The sequence below is a fragment of the Aegilops tauschii genome, chromosome 6, assembly GCF_002575655.3.
Source record: "Aegilops tauschii subsp. strangulata cultivar AL8/78 chromosome 6, Aet v6.0, whole genome shotgun sequence".
Lineage (NCBI taxonomy): Eukaryota > Viridiplantae > Streptophyta > Magnoliopsida > Poales > Poaceae > Aegilops > Aegilops tauschii.
The window spans coordinates 71,934,170-71,956,085 of NC_053040.3; the positions used below are offsets into that span (position 1 = coordinate 71,934,170).

The window sequence follows — 21,916 nt, forward strand, 5'->3', positions numbered from 1 at the left end:
CTTTGCCTTATTTCTCTACTCTAACTAGATTAGTAAATGAGCTCTTAACTTAATTAAACTTTACATGAGAGTAGTGTAGGATGTTTGTGTTCCATTTTTAGGTTAATCATTTCAGGTTAGGAAGGAAACCGGCTGGAGTTAGCAATATAGGTTTCACATCAACTTTTTGGCTAGCAGATATTGCACCTTGCCACTGATTGTAAACATTCTCCCATCTATTTACTACTATCAACGACAGGACCATAGAAATCAAAGCCTCATATATAATATTGATGTCGTATTCGCAAACATACATGCCAATTGCTTAGAATTGATGCGATATGGGTAGAGGCATATTTCTGGTGGATAATGCATCTTAGTTTTCTTCTGTCGATCCGACTAAATTGTAGTCATATTTGTATTCTTTATGGCCAGGAATAAAATTTACAATCATATTTATATTCTCTATTGCCGGTTTACGCTCTTTATTTGTGCTATGTACTGTTGGTTTATAGTCTTTGTGGTGATTTTCACATTGTCGCTTCATATATATTATATAATCGTTTCAACATTGGGGTGTGAGGAGATTTATGATTAGAAAATACCTATACAGATGATTGATAGTTATCTGAACTAATTTGATGAAATAAATCAACCAAGTTGTTCCTTTCATTTGTTATTTTTGAACAAAATAAATGCAGGCTACTGTTTTTCACGATGTTGCTATGTGAGAGTTCTATACACATTCAGTTGAAATATTGCACACAGTACTTATAGTAGCATATCCCATAAGATACATAGCGGGAGAACCTAAGCGTTTTCAGAGCTCAGGCGTCTTGCCCACCAGATCACGACTTTGATGTGTTTCTGTCCGTCGGATCACAAGATGGAGAGACCTAGGACGTTGGATCAAAAATCGACACTGTAGATTGAAATAGTGCGCGGGGGTCATGCCAACGCGTGTAAAACTGGCTGGCCGCCGAGGGCACTTTTGACATTTCGCATACAAACATATAAAAGGCAGTGGTTCCCGTGGACAGAACCTAGCCGTCTCATCCTCTCGCACTCGTGCCACCTCCTCTCCTCTTCCTCCATCCTCGGCTCTCGCTCCCTCCAAACCCTGGACCCACGGCCGCGCCCCCCTGCCGAGCCACCGGCCAGATCCAACCCCACACCACCGTCATCTCCTTCACCCAGCCGGCCTCCGCCTTCTCCTCCACCTAGCTGCTCTCTGCCTTCATCGCCACTCGAGTCCGGATCTGGAGCTAGCTGCGGTGGTTGTCTCGGCTTAGGTATGTCGTGTCGCGAATCCTTCCGCCCCTCCTTCCTCTTCCCGCGGTCGTCGCTCCGGGCTTGGCTGATTTGGTGGCCGCAGTTTGTTCCAGATCTGACCGCACACTTCACGTCCGACGTACGTCGTTCGCTTGGTTGCCGCCATGGGAAAGGTATGTTCTTCTTTCCTTTCTTAGTCCTTCCAGATTTCATGCTCGCTGTGCACCCGAGCGTGCCTCACCCTTCTTTTCGGATGAATACGGGGGTAGTTAGGGTTTGGTGTCAGGGTTTGTTCCTCCTTCAGATTTGGTCATCTTCCTCTTTCAGGTGCATATCTGGACCATTCACTCGGTTTGCTAATTTATAAATGTTCATTTTATCCATGTTTGATTTATCTGCTTTAATTTTTCTAGCAGTATAACATATCTTTGGATGCCAAGCTCTAGAAAACTTGAAAGAGGAATTATTGGTTTGGTATGATTGTCCGCTAAACACATAAGTATTACAGGGGTTGGCCTATTTCCCTCTACCGTAACTCTACTTATTTCATTGTTATGCATCTTATGTTTTCAGATTAGGTGACAAACACCTTATTCCTTTAGGTATAGTTCAGCATGTACTTCAATGCTCTCCAATTACTTAGTTAAAGCTTTAGATGTAAGCTCCTTATTTTTTTACTTCCTATAATTTATCCAATTATGTGTTAGTTATGACGATAAGGTGGAAACCACAGTTAGTCTTACTTAGCATATTAACTGGGGTTTCAATAAGAAAGTTGTTGCCAAAGAAATATTTCTTACTTACGTCCGAGTCTGAATCCAATTGTTTCATTGCAAGATTACCAAAAGTGAAATATTCCAATATGCCACATTAATGCTTAGTGTTGTCCACTATATATTCAGGAAAATAAAAAGATTTATGCATGTATTACTTGGTAGTAGTTTACTCTGCTTCGTGAGGTTGCAAAATGGCCAATTACATTTTTTATACATTTTGTAGTTTGAAGAGAAAATTCATGATATGTTTGTTAAAGCTTCTTATCACAGTTGTTTCATGTGTTTGTTAGCATGGTAGAAGGTGATATGGTGTGTTTCGTGGTTTCACATTTTAAAAAGCCACCCTCTTTTACATCTATTACTATCTTAGATGCTTTATAATCACTTACCAAAATTTCAAAACTGCCTTCTTGCTAGCATGTCTTAGTAGATTACTATGTGAAGCCGTTGATAGCTACACACACAAAGAGCAAACAAGATGTCCCATATAGTACAGGTCAATCACATCATTAGTTGGTGCCATGGAGTGCGCTTTTATTCTAGTAGTTAGTAAATATAAGATGAATTAGTTTTGCGGCCTCAACAAATAACAAAGGCAATAGATAAATTGGCCTTTTAACTGACACAGATGGTCGGGCTTGTATGGGCCTACCTTACATGGTTAGTAGGCTGACACTTGTATTTGTCGTCGGTCCAATTTCCTGAAATAGAAAAAAGCTCAGCTCTCCACTTCAGTCTCCGATCTCCAACGTAGCGACGGTCAAAAAGAAAGCAAGAACGCTGCCGCCGCCCGCCAGCGACCTCAGACCTCGCCATCCCCTGCAGCAACCAAATATTTGAGGTCAGGAAACCCCATTCCATTCCTCTTCTTCTCCATTCCCTAGTAATATTTCTTTATGTTAATTTTCTTTCCTTGTGGAGAACCCTAGCTTGATTTCCCCTCATAAAACCTAATTTCCCCTTACTTCAACAGTGGAGGGAGGGGACAGGGTGCTGCGATAGGGTGAGGTAGATAGGTGATGGATCCAGCTGAGATTCCCCACCGCTAACATCCAGTTTCTTTTTCCATAACTTTGTGTATGCTATGCTGGCTGAATGGATGGATATATCATGTATGTGTTTTTTGTGTGCGATACTTTTGCAACCACACTGATTGAAGAAACTATTCCTTTAGTTTCATGCATTTCCATTGATTTCATTTGTTTGTGGGTGGCTGTTGTTGTTTCAGGGCCAATCCTGTTCCCAACTCTCTGCGTGTGGATGAAAAGAGGCTGCAGCAATCTGCAACACCATTTGACCCCGTGTCCAAGGTGCTCGACGATGATGACCTCCTCATTGAGATCCTCCTCGTAATCGCCTGCCCCACCACCCTCGTCTTTGCCGCCCTCGTCTGCAAGCGCTGGTTGTGTCACGCCTCTGATCCTGCCTTCCTCTACAGCTTCAGCAAGCTCCATTCGCCCCGCCTCCTTGGCTTCTATGTCAACACCAGGATGGACCTCTTACGCTTTGTGCCGATGCTACCGCAACCCCCAGAGTTTGATGTCGTCATCCGCCGTGCAAGCTCTATCTTGGACACACATAAACTCATCTTGGATGACCGGAATGACATCATTTCCACCAACAAGTTCAAGAACTGTGACGAAGAACCCAAATCAATACATATAGTGCCCAACCCACTCTGCCCTGAGAGAGCCATGGTTAGCGTCCCACTATTCCCATGCCACGAACGCCAGGAGGGCTATTTCCACACTTCCAGTAGACTCCTCTTCAAAGAAGAAGGCGACGGCTTTTCCTACGTCTATCTTGATATGGAATCAGATGGAACAAAATCTAGAGTGCACATTTATATGTTACAAGGTGGTGTCTGGTGCGTTCATGCCTCAGCAACAACACAGCTCCCTTGTCAGCCACTAAAACTGAATACTCTACTTGCTGACAATAAAATCTATATGGAAGCCACCCTGAGTGAAATTCTTGTGTTGGATTTGATAGCCTTAAGTTTCTCCACATTTCATCTCCCGCAAGGGCTTCTTATTGGTGACCATGGAACCATGTTGTCACGGGCAGATGATGATACCGGTGTGTATCTCATTCATTTGGAGGAGGCTCGGCTTTGCATCTGGCTCCGCACAGGGGATAACTGGTTGCTGGTGGATACAATTTGCTTTCATGAGATGTGTGCTCAATTGGGAATGTCTGATATCACAAATTGGCTGTTTATAAATCAGGTGGGCGGCAATGCCGAGTTTCTTTTCTTGCAGATGGGTCATTGCCTAGTCTATGTGGGTATCAAGTGCAGGAAGTTGTGCAAAGTGTTAACAAGCAAGGATCAATGGTGGGGTCGTATCCATCCTTGTATGATGATCTGGCCTCCCACATTCCCTGCGCTCAAGAATGATCCTCCAAGGTTTGTCTTTTGCCCTTTGGGTGATGTTCCTATACCTTGTTTTTGTGTGACAACATTATAGCAGTTGATGAGACATTTATAAGAGAAATTATAGGAATGGTGGTTTGCTTCTGCACTGTGATCCTCAAGCTATCATGTCTCTTAATACTACTCATTATTTTCAGAATATTGTTGTATAATAGAATTATGTGTTTTGCTTAGCATGCTATCTCTCACACGGATGCCAACTATGAAGCGTAAATTTTACACTGGCATTCTTGTGTTTATGCATCTCTTCTGATTCAGATGCATCACACGAAGTTCTTCCTCTTATAATACAATCTAACAACTTGCGCAGTAGGTACTTGGTTGGCGTTTCTTTCACCCTTGTAACGCCCCGGACCCGTTGCGCCAGGTGTCTGCCAGTTATTCGCCGTCCTTGCCTTGTCATCTGCTTGCGTGTTGCACTTTGCCATGCCATTATCTGCATTTCATATCATGTCATCATGTGCATCGCATTTGCATACGCGTTCATCTCATGCATCCGAGCATTTTCCCCGTTGTCCGTTTTGCAATCCGGCGCTCCTATCTCATCCGGTGCACCCCTCTTGTTTTCTTTCGTGTGCGGGTGTCTAACGTTCTCGGAATGGACCGAGGCTTGTCAAGTGGCCTTAGTATACCACCGGGAGACCACCGGTCAAGTTTCGTTCCATTTGGAGGTCGTTTGGTACTCCAATGGTTAACCGGGTAACCGCAAAGTCCGTTCATGTGTTGCAGCAAACCCCCCCCCCCTCAAACAGCCCCAAAACCCCTCTAAGTCTCTGCCATGTTCTCTGTCGTTCGATCACGATCGCGTGGGCGGAAACCGCTCCTCATTTGGACTCTCCTAGCTCCCTCTACCTATATAAACACCCCCTCCCCCGAAATTTCGGATCAATTCCACCCTAACCCTAGTATTTTTTCCCTCCGCGCCGTCGGACGTTTCATCCTCCGCCGCCGGACATGTCCATCTCGCCGCCGCCGCCGCCGCCCGCGGCCTATCGGCACGCGCCACCTGTCCCGCGCCCGGCTCCCCCGCGCCTCTCCCCGCCGCCGGCCCGCGCGGCCCAGGGCAGGCCCGCAGGGCCCGTTCCGTCGCCTTGGCCGCGCCATCCTCCGCCGCCGTCGCCTCCAGTGCCCGAGCCCCGCCGCCGCAGCTCCTCCCTCTGCCTCCGCCCACGCCCCGCCGTCCGGTCGCCGGCGCGCCGCCCGCCGCCGCCGGCGTTCCCCCTCTTCCTCCACCTCGCCCTCTCCCTCTCCTCCGGCAAGTCCCCGGCGAGCCCGAGCCCGTGCTCGAGCAGCACCCCCGATCCAGATCTACAGTGCCCGCAGGTTGACTTCCCCCTCCCTCAAATTCTTCCAAGTCCTGGGAATTTTACATTCTGGTGCACTGTTCATCATTTCATAACTCCATGTGTGTTGCTTCGTTTCGCCCGTGTAATATATTGAAATGTTCTTCTCGGGATGCTCTACATTTTGTTCAATTACACCATGTTCATTTGAGTCCATCTTGATGCCCAAATCATCGTTGCAAGAGTGCTAGTTGCTGTTATCTGCTGTCTGTTATCAGAACTTGCAGTTTTGTTATTTTTGTTGCATTTAATCTGTGCATCTTATGGGCATGAGCTCTACATGTATTTTGTTGTATGCCATGCCATATTTTCAGTGGTATATGCCATGTATTTTTGTGGTCTCTGTGGTGACTAGCACAAGCATGCAAAATAGGCTCCGTAATGTTTCTGATTTCAGGGACTTAGTGATTTCTCGTGATTTCTCTAAGTCTTTGTCTGCTGTTATTTTGTTGTCATGTAAACTTGATGCTACAGAGAGATCCATGCATATTTTGGAGATGTTCAGTAAGGATGTTTTGTAGCTATTGTTGTAATTGATCCATTCCTGCCTTTGTTTGCAATTATAGAGTGCCATAGAATGACTCAATCTTGCTCTACTTTTGCTATAAAATATTTCTGGCAGATTCTTAACATGATATTCATTTTTGCCAAGCTTGTTGTAGTTGATCCATACATGCTATGCTTTTTTTCTTGCCATGGTTAGCTTCATAAACATGCCATCTTGCTGTAGGTATGCTTGTTTTGTCATGAATTGCTTTGTGGTGAGTGCATCAAGCTCACCAACATGCCTTCATATTATAGTTTCTGCCATGCTCTGTTTTCTGCTAAGTCTGAAACCTGTTAACGAAACTTGCTATGTTTACATGGTTGCCATCATATCTTCTGGTCCTTTTTGGCTCATGGTCAGTAAGGGACATTTGTTATATGCTTTGAGTAGATTCATGCCATGCCTTTGTTTGCCATGATATGTTCCTGTAGCATGTTGATTTCGTGCTCTGAACATTGTAACCTGATGTTATTTCTGACATGTCCAGTAATTCCACTAAGTCTGTGAACTTGTTAATATTTGTAATCTTTCCATGTCCTTTTGAGCATGTTCTAGTGATTTCTGGAGATAGCTCAGTGTTCATGTTTTGTTGTGCTTTACCTGTAAATCATATCCATGCCTTTTGTTTTCATGTTGAGTTGCTGTAGCATATTGTTTTGATGCTTGCTAGCTGCCTAGTTGGTGTTTTGGACAGATTGTTGCTATGTCTTGATTGGAGTGTATGTGTTGCACCGTTGCTCCGCTTTGAGCATGCTATATACGAAACTTGCTTAGTTTTGCATGTAGTCTCATATTATCATGTTGCATCCTTGTTTTGAGGTGTTTGCTTGATGTTTGTATGCATTTTGCATCAATGCCATGTTTATCTTGTTTTGCTCATATCTTCTAGACCGTAGCTCCGAATCTAATAAACTTTATATGTAACTTGACTAGAATTTCGTGTAGATCATCATGGTGCTCTTTAACTTGCTGTTTAACAACTTTAACTTAATGCTTGTTCAGTTCTGGACCAATTTCGAAATTTGCATATGAGGACTTACCGGATTTGTTATATGTTGCTTCCGGCCTCATTTAAACTTGCCTTGATGTGTTGTTCTTGTATGCATCATCTCTCGTCATGAGTAGCTTCATATAGCCTTGTCATGCATCATACTTGGTTGAGCATCATGTCTTGTTCATGTGTGGTGTGTTTACCTATGTTGTGTGCTTCTTCTCGATAGTTCCCGTGTCGTTACGATCGTGAGGATTCGTTCGTCTTCGTGGCTTCATCTTCTTCATGGATTCGTTCTTCTTCCTAGCGGGATTTCAGGCAAGATGACCGTCACCTTGGATCTCATTACTATCATCGCTATGCTAGTTGCTTCGTTCTATCGCTATGCCGCGCTACCTATTCACTTGTTCCTCAAGCCTCCCAAATTGCCATGAACCTCTAACCTATGTCACCCTTCCTAGCAAACCATTGTTTGGCTATGTTACCGCTTTGCTCAGCCCCTCTTATAGTGTTGCTAGTTGCAGGTGAAGATGAAGATTGCTCCATGTTGGATTATGTTTATGTTGGGATATCACAATATCTCTTATATTATTAATGCATCTACATACTTGGTAAAGGGTGGAAGTCTCGGCCTTATGCCTGGTGTTTTGTTCCACTCTTGCCGCCCTAGTTTCCGTCATACCGGTGTTATGTTCCCGGATTGTGCGTTCCTTACACGGTTTGGTGATTTATGGGACCCCCTTGACAGTTCGCTTTGAATAAAACTCTTCCAGCAAGGCCCAACCTTGGTTTTACCATTTGTCTCACCACCACCTACTTTTCCCTTGGGAGTCACTCTCTCGAGGGTCATCTTTATTTAGCCCCCCCCCCCCGGGGCCAATGCTTGTCTAAGTGTTGGTCCGAACTAGAGCCCCTTGCAGCGCCACCTCGGGGAAACTTGAGGTCTGGTTTTAGTTGTACGGATTGCTCATCCGGTGTTGCCCTGAGAACGAGATATGTGCAGCTCCTATCGGGATGTCGGCGCATCGGGCGGTCCTGCTGGTCTTGTTTTACCATTGTCGAAATGTCTTGTAACCGGGATTCCGAGACTGATCGGGTCTTCCCGGGAGAAGGAATATCCTTCGTTGACCGTGAGAGCTTATAATGGGCTAAGTTGGGACACCCCTGCAGGGTATTATCTTTCAGAAGCCGTGCCCGCGGTTATGTGGCAGATGGGAATTTGTTAATATCCGGTTGTAGAGAACTTGACAGTTGACCTTAATTAAAACGCATCAACCGCGTGTGTAGCCGTGATGGTCTCTTCTCGGTGGAGTCCGGGAAGTGAACACGGTTTCTGGGTTATGTTTGCCGTAAGAAGGAGTTCAGGATCACTTCTTGATCATTGCTAGTTCACGACCGTTCCTTTGCTTCTCTTCTCGCTCTCTTTTGCGTAAGTTAGCCACCATATCTTGCTTAGTCGCTGCTGCAACCTCACCACCTTATCCTTTCCTTTCCCATTAAGCTTTGCTAGTCTAGATACCCATGGTAATGGGATTGCTGAGTCCTCGTGGCTCACAGATTACTACAACACCAGTTGCAGGTACAGGTTTTGCGATGATCATGACGCGAGAGCGATGTTTACTTGTTTTGGAGTTCCTCTTCTGCTTCTTCTTCGATCAGGGGATAGGTTCCAGGTCGGCAGCCTGGGCTAGCAGGGTGGATGTCGTTTGAGTTTTTGTTTATGTTTCATCCGTAGTCGGATGTTGATCTTATGTATGATGTATTGATGTACTCTTGCGGCATTTGTATGCCTTGTATGTATCCCCAAATATTATGTATTGTTGATGTAATGATATCCACCTTGCAAAAGCGTTTCAATATGCGGTTCTATCCTTGGTGGGGCCTTCGAGTCTCTTTAGGATAGTATCGCATATTGGGCGTGACAACCCTCCTCCGTGACCATCCTATATGTTTTTGTTGGCATCCAATCTGTATTGCTGGAACCGTTCTTACATTTTGACTTTTGCTTGCCCCGCGATAGTCATTTGACCTCGTTGTACAACTAGTTATCTTTTCACTTTCTTTGATCTTGTCAGCGTTAATTGTCGCCATCCATATTATTGGTCTATTTTGCTAGGAACAGTGATGCCATGTGAAGACGAGGAAGGCCTGTGATCAACGAAGAGTGAGCTGCAGCTGGGTGGTGCAGTAGCGAAAACCTCTCGTCTTAGAGAAGAGAGTGCATTATCTGTTAGCTGTGTTTTGAGTCTGAGACAAGTTATTACTCTGTAATGGATTGGGATGATGGATAAAAATGGACCGGGTGCTCCTATTCTTGTTTTGATGAGACATGTATGTTTGCTTCGAACAAGTTATTTTTTTTACTTTCTAGTGTATTGTCCATTGCAAAACCTGTGCTCGAACAATTTGCAATGTGCCTATGGTATCGATTTGCGGATCATAATGAGGCATTAGCCTTTGTTGCCAGGAGTAAGAATAAGACATTTATTTTCAACAGACCTCTGTAAGTTTGTGTTGCCCGTGGAGTAACAAGAAGATAGATATGGAATTACAGGAGCACAACATCAAAATTGAATGACCATCAAGAAGGTATTTATAGATTACTTGGTTGTAATCCCTTCCCATTCTTTACTCGATGGTATCTATATATAAGGCCCCCGTTGTTTTTCAAAAGGGAAAAGGATTTTGATATGGACACTGAATTTATGTTCCGTTGTTGCAGAACAGAACATCTTACTTTATTATCATATTGGATTTGTTATTTATCTCGATCAGCTGAGAATTAACTAAGTCTCACTCAATTCCATGACCATTAGATGCTGACGTGGTTCTGTATATATACACAACCAAGCTAGCTACATGACTCGATCTCATCACGATTCGGTAAAGAGACTACTCAACTCAGTAAACAGACTAAAGGAACTCACATGTACTACTAACTTCTCTTCCACACTAACAAACTAACTAACCTACATACATCTCAAGAAACGAAAAGAGAAAACTCTACCATTGGTACCTCAGCTAATCAACAAGTGTGGATTTCATCCCTTAAATCATGTTATGATTAGTAGTGACTTTAAATTGGTTCGTCAGTATAGCCAACCAACACTGTCATAGCTGAATCTGTTGCTTTTGTTTCTCGTGTTTCAAATCTAGATTTGGAAGTTTGTAACATCATTTTTTCTGGCTCTGTCATAGATGTATTTTGTGTCTCTGTTATTTTTTTTAGCTTTTTCCACAACTTAGAACTAGGGTTCATCGGTTGCACCACAAACAAGGGTGCACCAGATACGTCCTTGTTCGGAGGGATAAGATCGATGCATGTACGTGGTAGTACATTGCTTGAGCGACAACAACTTGTGTACCTATTAGTACTTACCTATTTCTCTCTATATATATATGTATACATTGTAAAGATAAGAAACTATAATAGTGGAATTTGTCTGTCGATTCATGGAAGAGGGAAGCAATATATGCACCTAGGGAAAGTTAGTTGTAACAGCCATCCTTGATATGGCAGAGCATCTAAGTTTCAAATTAGAAGTTCTATGTGTTAAATTGTTTTCAGCTTTTTTCTCGACAATGTTTAACTGGTGGTTTTCATGTACCAGTGGTGTACCGGTTGCAGCACAAACTTGGGTGCACCGGCCATCGGGCACGTTCTTGCTCAGAGGGATAAGATCGATGCGTGTATGTAGTAGTACATTGCTTGAGCGGCAACAACTTGTGTACGTATTAGTACTTACTCATCTCTATACGTATACATTGCAAGATAAGAAACTAAGAGTGGAATTCGTGCGTCGATTCATAGAACAGGGAAGCAATCTTCCTAGGGGAAATTAGTTGTAACAACCATCCTTGATACGGTAGCGGAGCAAAGCATCTTCAAGAATGATGCTCTGCTCCATTTCAAGACAAGATTCTTTGCGAATTGTCGTGGAATTGTCACGGCAGATGTCCTCGAGCTAGGACTTAGTCGTGGAGCCATCGCAGCTAGGAAGCTTGAAGGGGTTAATGCGGGACAAGGAACACGAGGGTTTATACTGGTTCGGCCCCTTACGGTGAAGGTAAAAGCCTACGTCCAGTTGAGGTGGTATTGATTAGGGTTACGATCCCCAGGGAGCTAAACTGCTATGCCCGGCTCTCGATGAGATTGTTCTTGTCCCTAAACCGCTGCCGGGTCGTCCCTTTATATAGGAAGGCTAACGCCCAGCAGCTCTCAGAGTCCCGGCCGGCTCATAAGAGTGTCCGGCTCGGACTCTCAGCTATTCTTGCCTTACACTACAAGTTCTACCATGATAATGATTGTAACTACGGGCCTTAAGCCATATCCGGGTCTTAAGCCCATCTTTGGCCCACCGTCTTTAAGCTTGGCGCCGGGCTTCTGGCAGTGACCATATGAGTAACCCGGCCCCTCCTGGCGGGTGACTCTAAGGTCTATATCCTCAACATTAGGCCCCAGATTGATTTGAGCCGGCTCATATCAATCTTCCATTCCTTCGACAGAAAACCTCCGGCTTACAATTGTGTGAAGGCCATAACCCGGCGTGACGTCATCCTCTGGACTCCGGATAATCCGCCGTGACGTCATCTTCCATTAAGTCCGTTTTTTACTCCGCCAGATCCGCAACGGATCTTTTTCTTTACTGTCATCCCGAAAATCGAGGCGTTTCGTGGGGAGATAACCATGCCGTGGTCTCCTTGAATCTCGCGCCCACTTATGAACTTGCCTTATAAATAGGCCGGCCCGACGGGCTCTCAGCCACTTCTCTCTCCATCTTCTTCCTCGTGCCATTGCTCCTCTGCCCGAGCTCTGCTACTGCCACCGCCGTCGCGCCCCCGGTCTTCGTCAACCTTGGCCGCTGCATCACCCTGACTCGGACCAGACAAACGGCGGCAACCTCCGCTCCTCTCCAGCTCCGGTGAGTCTCCGCTACTCCATAGGGCAGATCCGTACTAGGTCTCGAGTAGTTCGTCCGTGTTCTTCGTAGTTCATCACCATTGCCACAAACTCCGGTAGTTTTCTTTCTTACTGCTCCTTTTGATCTTAGATATGCATAGAACTATTGCGGTGACTGTTTAGCACCCATTTTACACGCAAGTAGCTATCTTTTTACTGCATAGGAACTTTGTTCGAGCCCAAGAACTCCCTCGCTTCTGTTTCTAGGTCTAGAAATTTTTCTTTTGCCCGACCATTTTGATCCAAAAAAGTTACTGCAATGTGTGAAACCTGTTTTACCACACTTAGTAAAAAACTGCAATCATTGAATCCCGGCGGTTTATAGTTCCGGTTTAAAGAAACCACACGCCGTAGAACCGTCCGGCTTAAAGAAAGCCATGCGCCATAAAAATTTCCGGCTTAGCTGTAATAAGGCCTGTAGACGATCAAATTACTCTCAATCCCTTGGCGGCTTAAATAGCCCGATGCACTTAACATTAAATAGCTCAAAACCATTAGTCCCCTTCATAAGCCGCCACCTTGACATTGAACTGTAGATTTCCTCCGGCTCATAATTAACCCGGACGTTTTTCCTTTTATCATAGACCGCCGACTTTCACCATGCCTCCCAAAGCTCCCATTACTTGCAACTGGATGAGGTCCAACGTCACCAATGAGACCCTAGCAGATTTTGTTAAGTCCGGATATCTGCCCAAGAAGGATGTCATGTCCTACCGTGCCCCTGACCCGTCAGAAGAGAGACCATAGCCAAAGGACGGGGAGGTAGTGATTTTTGCGGATCATATGAGCCGGGGCTTCGCACCGCCCGGTTCAAAGTTTTTCAGAGACGTTCTGAACTTCTTCGACTTGCGGCCTCAAGATATAGGACCCAACTCAGTGTCCAACATCTGCAATTTCCAAGTCTTCTGCGAGGTTTATCTTGGAGAAGAACCTAGTCTGCTGCTCTTCAGAGAGCTTTTTTACTTAAACAGTCAGAATGAGTGCGCCAATGGACCAAGTCTAGAGCTAGGTGGCATCTCCATTCAGCGGCGAAGAGACTGTCTTTTCCCTTATGCCGAGCCGCCGAGCCACCCAAAGGACTGGAACATGACTTGGTTCTATTGCCAAGATACGTCACCGGCTGATGAAAGTCCGCTGCCCGGCTTTCGCCCATCACGTCTGGAGTCAACACACCCATTGTCAGACAAACTGACTCTGGCGGAGCGCCAGCCTCTGCTTCCCACCATCAACAACATCAAGGCTCTCCTGGGCAATGGTCTAAATGGAATTGATCTGGTCCGGTTCTAGATCTCATGGCGGGTGATCCCATTGAGCCGCCGCCCCGGCTTAATGTGTGAGTACACGGGCCGAAAAGACGACCCTCAGAGACACGGCCGCAATGATCTTCCTGAAGACGTTGCAGAGGAGATGACCAAGGCTCTCTTGAACGAGAGCCTGGCAGACTGTGGAAGGACCGGGTTAGCCCCCTTCTGCAAGACCAACCCAGCCCCAGCGGTAAACCGCCAATCTGATCATCCTATCTTCTTCTGTATATAACCTTCATCTGAATCGTTTAAAGAAATCATCATTGTATTTTTCAGGCTGACGACAAGTTCTGGCAGGTCAAATATGACCATGAGGCGGCCAAGAAGGCCAGAAAGGTGAAGAAAGCCGCCAAGAAAGCCGCTCCCCGTAAGAAGGGAAGTAGGCCCACTGCTTCGGAGCTGTTGCAGCTAAGTGATAGCTCCGAGTCTGAGGTAATTCCTAAACCTGTAAGCTCTTGTTATACTTGTCGTTTATTTCTGTCCGCCTTATCAATGCTGTTTATCAACAGGAGGACACCGGAGCCAGTAACCCGGTGGTTGAAGAGGTAACAATACTTTCCTCCGACTCGGAGCCCTTGCCAAGGCTGAAAACCCGAAGAGTAACCCGGAAAGTAAGCTTTTCCCATCCTTTAGCTTACCAAGATCCTCAATTTATTTTGAAGCGACAGGTTCATGAGAGCCGGCGGCACACCCGGACCAGCAAGGACACTGGCCTCTCCTCCGGGTTACCTGATGCATCAAGGAAACGCCGGACCGAGGTGATCGCAAAATTGTACCCTTTTCATCCTTTTGCGGGTGTTATACGCCAACCGCTTAATTCTTCTGACTCAAATTATCAGGAGACTTCCCCTTCTTCCGGCGACTCTATGCAGTCGAATCTGCCGGCTTTCAAGACCGCGCCCGGGTAACGATAATCATCTCATGTTGTTCTGATCTTTACTCATATTTTTTGTACTAACCTTTGTTGTTCTTTCAGTGCCCAGGCAAAGCTCACCAAGAGGGTGAAGAAAACCAAGTCGGCCGGAGTGCCGTATTTGCCTGAGCCGGAGGTGACGGTCCAAGAACCGCCAGCTGCCTCCGCCCCCGAAGCCACCACTCCAATGGACACGGCGTCTGTAGAAGCTTCTGCTGACCCGGAGGCCTCCGGCTCGGCCCAACCAACAAATGACCCGGACGTGGTAATCACCCGGACGGAGTTCGTTGAACCGGGGAGACCTACCGTGTTGGCCAAGTGCTCCGCTAAGGGGGAGTTGCTGCAGCCCCACCGGGTGAACCTGGACCTCTCCGACTACACCAACCTGAGCATTGGAGAGCTCGTCTCTGGCTACATCAGCCAAGTGCACAAGAGCCGGGACGCCGCGGTTGCCATGGTGACCCAGATCCAGCAGAAGTCTGAGGTAACATCCTTTTGTCCTCTTATTTACTGCTTAGTTACCTGTACCATGCTAGTCCCCAAGTCGACGACTTATGACTGAGTACGTTGTAGACTTAGGTTCCGGCTTACTCCATTTGAACCGGCAATATGTAGATAGAAAACGTTCAATATGCATTAGCCCCCAAGTGCCAAGTGTCTTTGCTTGGAAAACGCTTGGGACTTTAAATTTGTAGAGTAATTGTTCATGCCATAACCCGGAAACTTATACAGGCTGCTGGCAAGAAGCTGGAGACTGACCTTGCTGATCTCACGAGCCGGCTGAAGATGCAAGAGATGGAGACCCGGAAGGCAAACGCCAAGTTCGTGTCCAGCATCGCCACGCAAGAGAAGCTGAAAACGGAGTTCGACGCTGAGCGGAAGGCATGGGCCGAAGAAAAGGCCGCATTGGTGACCCGGGCTGAACAGGCGGAGAAGACTCTCTCCGAGAAGACCGCCGAGCTCTCCGGCCTAAAGCGCCAGGTTTCCCAGATGGTGGCCGCCATCTTCGGTAAGTCGCCTCACCGGCTTTCATCAAGTTTAAAATGTTTATATCTCATAATTCATCCTTGTCGCCGGCTTATCTGATTCTATTAAACAGGTCCCAAAAGTGCCAACCTCAACCAGAGCGTGGTCACCAAGCTGAAGGCCGTGTATACCCTGGTGGAACAGCTCTACACCGGGTCACAGCGTGCCTTAGCTGTGGTGGCCTTATCCAACGAGGTGCCGACTCACTTGGCAGAAGTCCTTCGCCGGCTCGCTGTACTGCCTCAACGGATTCAAGAGCTGCGACGGGCCTCTGCAAGAGCCGGAGCAATCGCCGCGCTGAGCCGGGCCAAGGCATTCCTGCCGGAGTTAGACTCGGCGGACATCGTCCTTGGCTACCAAGCCTGAAGGAAGACGGCTCAGCTTTCGATCAGAAGGACTTCGCAGCTTGCGTGAAGGCTGTACGCCCGGTGGCCACCCTTATCGGGAACGACACAGATCTGACCAAGTACCAGCCGGGTTACAATGCGGAGAATCAGAGGATTCCAACCCCTCGCTATGAAGCCCTCAACTTGATCCCGCCGACTCGTCAGCACACTTTCGCCCCGGAGATTGACCCGGCCGGGTTAATTGACGAGGAAGCCCAATTCGAAGCTCTCAGCGGCATCGACTGGAAGTCATCAACCTTCCAGGTCTTGGGATCAGCCGGAGGAGAAGATAGGAACGAGCCGGAGACTTCAACTCAGCAAGCGTCGTAACTCGGCTGGCGGTTTACCAAACAATGCTCCACCCTTTTAGATTTGATGAGTTTTGTAATAGAGTAAGTGCAACAGTTTATCTCTGCCGTGCCATCGCGCACGTATTGAATGCTAAAGTCTTTTGAAGTTGTCTCTTTGATGTTGCTCCGGGTCATAATCAATCCTTTGTTTTTCTTAACCTCAAAAGAGGTGCCTTTAATTATCCTGCATAGAAGGGCAAATCACAAGTCTCGAGGCGGCTTACCATCCTGAGAATCATAAATTCTAGATAACCCGGCATATGAATCAAAAAGGACTTGTCTTCAATTATATCCTGAATACAGCCGTAAGAACATACTTAACGGCCGGCAAGCATACTTCCGGTTTAGATAACCCGGATGAGAAAGTTGGTACCGCAACTCCGGTTTACCTGTCTTATAACACCCATTGCGTTCAGCAATACTGTAAACCAAAGTTAAGCCGGCAAAGTGAGACCCGGCGGTACACACCTTGACATAATCAGAGAAAACTTGTGATAAAGCAGAAGAACTTAGGGGCTTCCGGTTCGAATACGACCAGAGACCCGGCCCAAAGGGGTTAAGCTAAGATTCGGATACGATCATATAGCCCCCAGTGGGTGTGGCGATGCCAATCAAGAGGGTACCGACAGCTATGTTCTCTTTGGTTCGAATACGACCCATGTTTGAACAGGAAGCCCCCAAGTGATTTTAAGAATTGTTTAACGACGTTGATTCGAATACGATCCACGTCGGTTCCCAAAGGGGTTAAACTATGATTCAAATATGATCAAAGAAAACCTCCCAATGAGCTCGGCACTTCGCCAATCAAATGGGTATCGACAGCTATGTTCTCTTTGGTTCGAATACGACCCATGTTTGAACAGGAAGCCCCCAAGTGACCTTATTACCTTCGGCTAGATTCGAATACGATCATAAGCCGGATCCTCCTTCAAGTTATCATGTTAATCTTGCAATGAAAACAACACGTGCACATTTGGAGGAGAAAAAAGGACAGAGGTCCTGCTTTATTGCTTATCATAATATATACATGGCCGAAAGAAATATGTACATTATGAGAGCCGGTGGCTCAAGTGTAGTAAGGCCGAAGCTGAGCTATGTTCCATGGCCGACGGGTCTCTTCCTCCGACTTACGTGAATCTTTGTGCTCCCGAATGTCAATGAGGTAATATGACCCGTTGTGCAAGTTCTTGCTGAGCACAAAGGGCCCTTACCAAGGCGGGGATAACTTGTGTGCATCTGTTTGATCCTGGATGAGCCGGAGCACGAGATCGCCTTCCTGGAAGACCCGGGATTTAACCCGTCGGCTATGATAACGGCGCGGGTCTTGTTGGTAAATCGCTGAACGGGCTGCTGCCACGTCACGCTGTTCGTCCAACAAGTCAAGAGCATCTTGGCGCGCCTGTTCATTATCCGCCTCAACGTAAGCCGCCACTCGAGGTGAGTCATGACGGATGTCACTGGGGAGGACTGCTTCTGCTCCATAAACCATGAAGAAAGGCGTAAAACCTGTAGACCTGTTAGGAGTAGTGTTGATGCTCCATAACACGGAGGGCAACTCCTCCACCCAACAACCCGGCGTCCGTTGCAAAGGGACCAAAAGCCGGGGCTTGATACCCTTCAGAATCTCCTGATTAGCTCTCTCAGCTTGACCATTGGATTGAGGATGAGCCACTGAGGAAACATCAAGTCGGATATGCTCGCGTTGACAAAACTCTTCCATGGCGCCTTTGGAGAGATTGGTGCCATTGTCAGTTATAATGCTGTGCGGAAAGCCAAAGCGGAAAATCACCTTTTTCATAAATTGAACCGCCGTGGCTGCATCGCACTTGCTAACTGGCTCAGCTTCCACCCACTTTGTGAATTTGTCAACTGCCACCAAGAGGTGGGTCTTCTTATCCTTGGACCTTTTAAAAGGCCCAACCATATCAAGCCCCCAGACCGCAAAGGGCCAAGTGATTGGGATCATCCTCAGCTCCTGAGCCGGCACATGAGCCCGTCGTGAGAACCTCTGGCAACCATCACATTTACTGACCAAGTCCTCCGCATCAGCATGAGCCGTCAGCCAATAAAAACCATGGCGAAAAGCCTTGGCCACAAGAGACTTTGAGCCGGCGTGATGGCCACAATCTCCTTCATGGATCTCACGCAAGATCTCTTGACCTTCCTCAGGGGAAACACAACGCTGAAACGCCCCCGTAACGCTGCGGTGATGCAACTCCCCATTGATAACAATCATGGACTTAGCCCGCCTGGTTATTTGCCTGGCCAAAGTTTCATCCTCAGGCAACTCGCCCCGGGTCATGTAAGCCAGATATGGCATTGTCCAGTCTGGTATGATATGGAGAGCCGCCACCAGTCGTGCCTCCGGGTCAGGGACAGCCAAGTCTTCCTCTGTGGGCAACTTAACAGAAGGGCTATACAGGACGTCCAGGAAAGTGATAGGCGGCACCGGTTTTCCCTGAGAGCCCAGCCGGCTTAAAGCATCCGCCGCCTCGTTCTTCCTGCGATCGATGTGTTCCACTTGATAACCCTGAAAGTGCCCAGCAATAGCATCAACCTCGCGGCGATAAGCCGCCATGAGAGGGTCCTTGGAATCCCACTTTCCTGATACTTGTTGAACCACCAAGTCTGAGTCGCCGAAGCACCTTACCCGGCTTAAGCTCATCTCTTTAGCCATCCGAAGACCATGGAGCAAGGCCTCGTACTCAGCCGCGTTGTTAGTACAAGGAAACAGCAACTGTAGCACATAATGAAACTTGTCACCTTTAGGGGAAGCCAACACGACTCCAGCCCCCGAGCCCTCCAACTGCCTGGACCCATCAAAGTGGATAGTCCAATATGTGTTGTCCGGCTTCTGCTCGGGCACTTGTGACTCTGTCCAGTCATTGATGAAATCCACCAAGGCCTGAGATTTAACAGCAGTGCGTGGCACGTACTTGAGACCATGAGGTCCAAGCTCTATAGCCCACTTAGCTACTCTCCCTGTGGCCTCTCTGTTTTGAATGATATCACCAAGAGGGGCAGAACTGACCACAGTGATGGGATGACCCTGAAAATAATGCTTAAGTTTCCGGCTCGCCATGAACACACCATAAACAAGCTTTTGCCAATGCGGATACCACTGCTTGGACTCAATGAGCACTTCGCTGACATAATAAACCGGCCGCTGAACCGGATGCTCCTTACCCTCCTCCTTGCGCTCCACCACCATAGCCACACTGACGGCTCGTGTGTTCGCCGCCACATATAATAATAAGGGCTCCTTATCAACCGGAGCAGCAAGGACTGGAGGCTCTGCCAGCTGCTTCTTCAAATCCTCAAAGGCAGTATTAGCTGCATCATTCCAGACAAAGTTATCAGTTTTCTTCATCAACTGATATAATGGCATGGCCTTCTCACCCAAACGGCTTATAAACCGGCTTAAAGCAGCGATGCGACCCGCCAAACGCTAAACGTCATTTATACACGCCGGCTTAGCCAGGGAGGTGATGGCCTTGATCTTCTCCGGGTTAGCCTCAATGCCTCTGTCAGAAACCAAAAAACCCAAGAGCTTGCCTGCAGGGACACCAAAGACACACTTGGCCGGGTTAAGCATCATCTTGTAGACCCGGAGATTATCAAAGGTTTCCCTTAAATCATCTATCAGGGTTTCCTCTCTTATGGACTTAACCACAATATCGTCCACATAAGCGTGAACATTGCGCCCAATCTGTTTATGAAGACAGTTCTGTACACAACGCTGGTAAGTCGCCTGTGCACACTTAAGTCCAAAGGGAGTGATGAACGCCGTCTTCTCCTGGTCCTTAACTGCCATCTTAATCTGATGATATCCGGAATAAGCATCCAAGAAGCTTAAGCGCGCGCAACCTGCCGTAGCATCAATGATTTGATCAATACGGGGGAGGGCAAAAGGATCAGCCGGACACGCCTTGTTTAAGTCTGTATAATCCACACACATCCGCCAAGTGCCGTTCTTCTTGAGTACGAGCACCGGGTTAGCTAACCACTCTGGGTGAAAGACTTCAACAATAAACCCGGCCGCCAGGAGCCGGGCCACCTCTTCACCAATAGCTTTCCGCCTCTCCTCGTTGAACCGCCGAAGGAACTGCCTAACCAGCTTAAATTTCGGATCAACATTGAGAGTGTGCTCAGCAAGTTCTCTAGGTACACCTGGCATGTCAGAAGGTTTCCATGCGAAGATGTCCCTATTCTCACGGATGAACTCGATGAGCGCGCCTTCCTATTTTAGATCCAGATTGGCACTGATGCTAAATTGCTGAGATGAGTCTCCTAGAACGAAATCAACAAGTTTAGTCTCATCAGCTGACTTAAATTTCATTGCCGGCTCATGCTCCGTAGTCGGTTTTTTCAGAGAGGTCATATCAGTTGGGTCAACATTGTCCTTGTAAAACTTCAACTCCTCTGTTGCACAAACAGATTCTGCATAAGCTGCATCGCCTTCCTCACACTCCAGGGCCACTTTCCGGCTGCCGTGAACCGTAATGGTCCCATTGTGACCTGGCATCTTGAGCTGTAAGTACACATAACACGGCCGAGCCATGAACTTGGCGTAAGCCGGCCGCCCAAATATAGCATGGTACGGGCTTCTTATCTTAACCACCTCAAAGGTCAATTTCTCCACTCTGTAGTTGTTCTCATCTCCAAAGGCCACTTCCAATTCGATCTTGCCGACTAGATAAGCCGACTTACCAGGTACCACACCGTGGAAAATAGTGTTGGACTGGCTGAGGTTCTTATCGATCAACCCCATACGACGGAACGTCTCATAATAGAGGATGTTGATGCTGCTGCCTCCATCCATGAGCACCTTAGTGAACTTATATCCTCCCACCTGAGGAGCCACCACCAGGGCCAAGTGACCCGGATTATCCACCCGTGGAGGGTGATCCTCCCTGCTCCACACTATAGGCTGCTCGGACCACCGTAAGTAGCGCGGAACTGCCGGCTCAACAGCATTCACCGCCCTCTTATGAAGCTTCTGATCTCGCTTGCACAGACTAGTGGTAAACACATGATACTGTCCGCCGCTAAGCTGCTTTGGATTGGCCTGATAACCCCCTGCTGCTGTTGATGGCCCTGGCCAGACTGTTGATTAAAGCCCCCTTGACCGTTCTGAGGACCAGAATTTGAGCCGCCGCCCGGGCCATGAAAGTCGCCGGCGCCTGAGCCGCCGCCCGGGCCGTTGTAATTCTTAAAGGCCTTCATGATTGCACAGTCCTTCCATAGATGAGTCGCTGGCTTCTCTCTAGAGCCGTGCCTTGGACAAGGCTCATTCAACAGCTGTTCCAGCGTCGGGCCTGACCCGCCGCCTCGGGGAGGGGGTCTCCCCTTACGTCGCTGGTTATTCCCTTGTGAGCTGGCGTTGGCTACAAACTCTAAGCTGCCATCTGCCTTGCGCTTACCTCCTCCTTGGTTCCCCGGGTTATGCTGAGGACCCTTACCATTGCCATTCTTCTTTCCCGTCCCTGTCCTTTCATCATCTGAAGGGGGATCCTTGGTACCATCAGAATCGGCGTACTTGACAAGAGCCGCCATTAGTGTACCCATATCACTACAGTCGCGCTTAAGCCGCCCGAGTTTCATCTTCAGGGGCACAAAGCGACAATTCTGCTCC

The 21,916-nt window shown here is 47.4% G+C and overlaps 1 protein-coding gene across 3 annotated transcripts; it reads left to right on the forward strand.

Annotated features, from left to right (window-relative positions):
* Positions 1 to 1,135: 1,135 nt before the first annotated feature.
* On the forward strand, positions 1,136 to 9,663 carry LOC109781674 (uncharacterized). 3 transcript variants are annotated; one of them, XM_073501034.1, is made up of 8 exons: positions 1,142 to 1,271; positions 1,365 to 1,424; positions 1,521 to 1,578; positions 1,665 to 1,725; positions 2,738 to 2,868; positions 3,256 to 4,434; positions 7,572 to 7,660; positions 8,916 to 9,283. In XM_073501034.1, exons 4-8 carry the CDS (start codon positions 1,684 to 1,686, stop codon positions 9,050 to 9,052), a joined length of 1,578 nt encoding a protein of 525 aa, XP_073357135.1. In that variant the 5' UTR covers positions 1,142 to 1,271; positions 1,365 to 1,424; positions 1,521 to 1,578; positions 1,665 to 1,683; the 3' UTR covers positions 9,053 to 9,283. The 3 variants fall into 3 exon arrangements, with proteins under 3 accessions (XP_045085616.1, XP_045085617.1, XP_073357135.1); XM_045229681.2 differs by lacking the exons at positions 7,572 to 7,660; positions 8,916 to 9,283 and adding an exon at positions 9,459 to 9,663 and having other exon boundaries at positions 1,136 to 1,271; positions 1,513 to 1,578; positions 1,668 to 1,725; XM_045229682.2 differs by lacking the exons at positions 7,572 to 7,660; positions 8,916 to 9,283 and adding an exon at positions 9,465 to 9,663 and having other exon boundaries at positions 1,136 to 1,271; positions 1,513 to 1,578; positions 1,668 to 1,725.
* Positions 9,664 to 21,916: the final 12,253 nt, after the last annotated feature.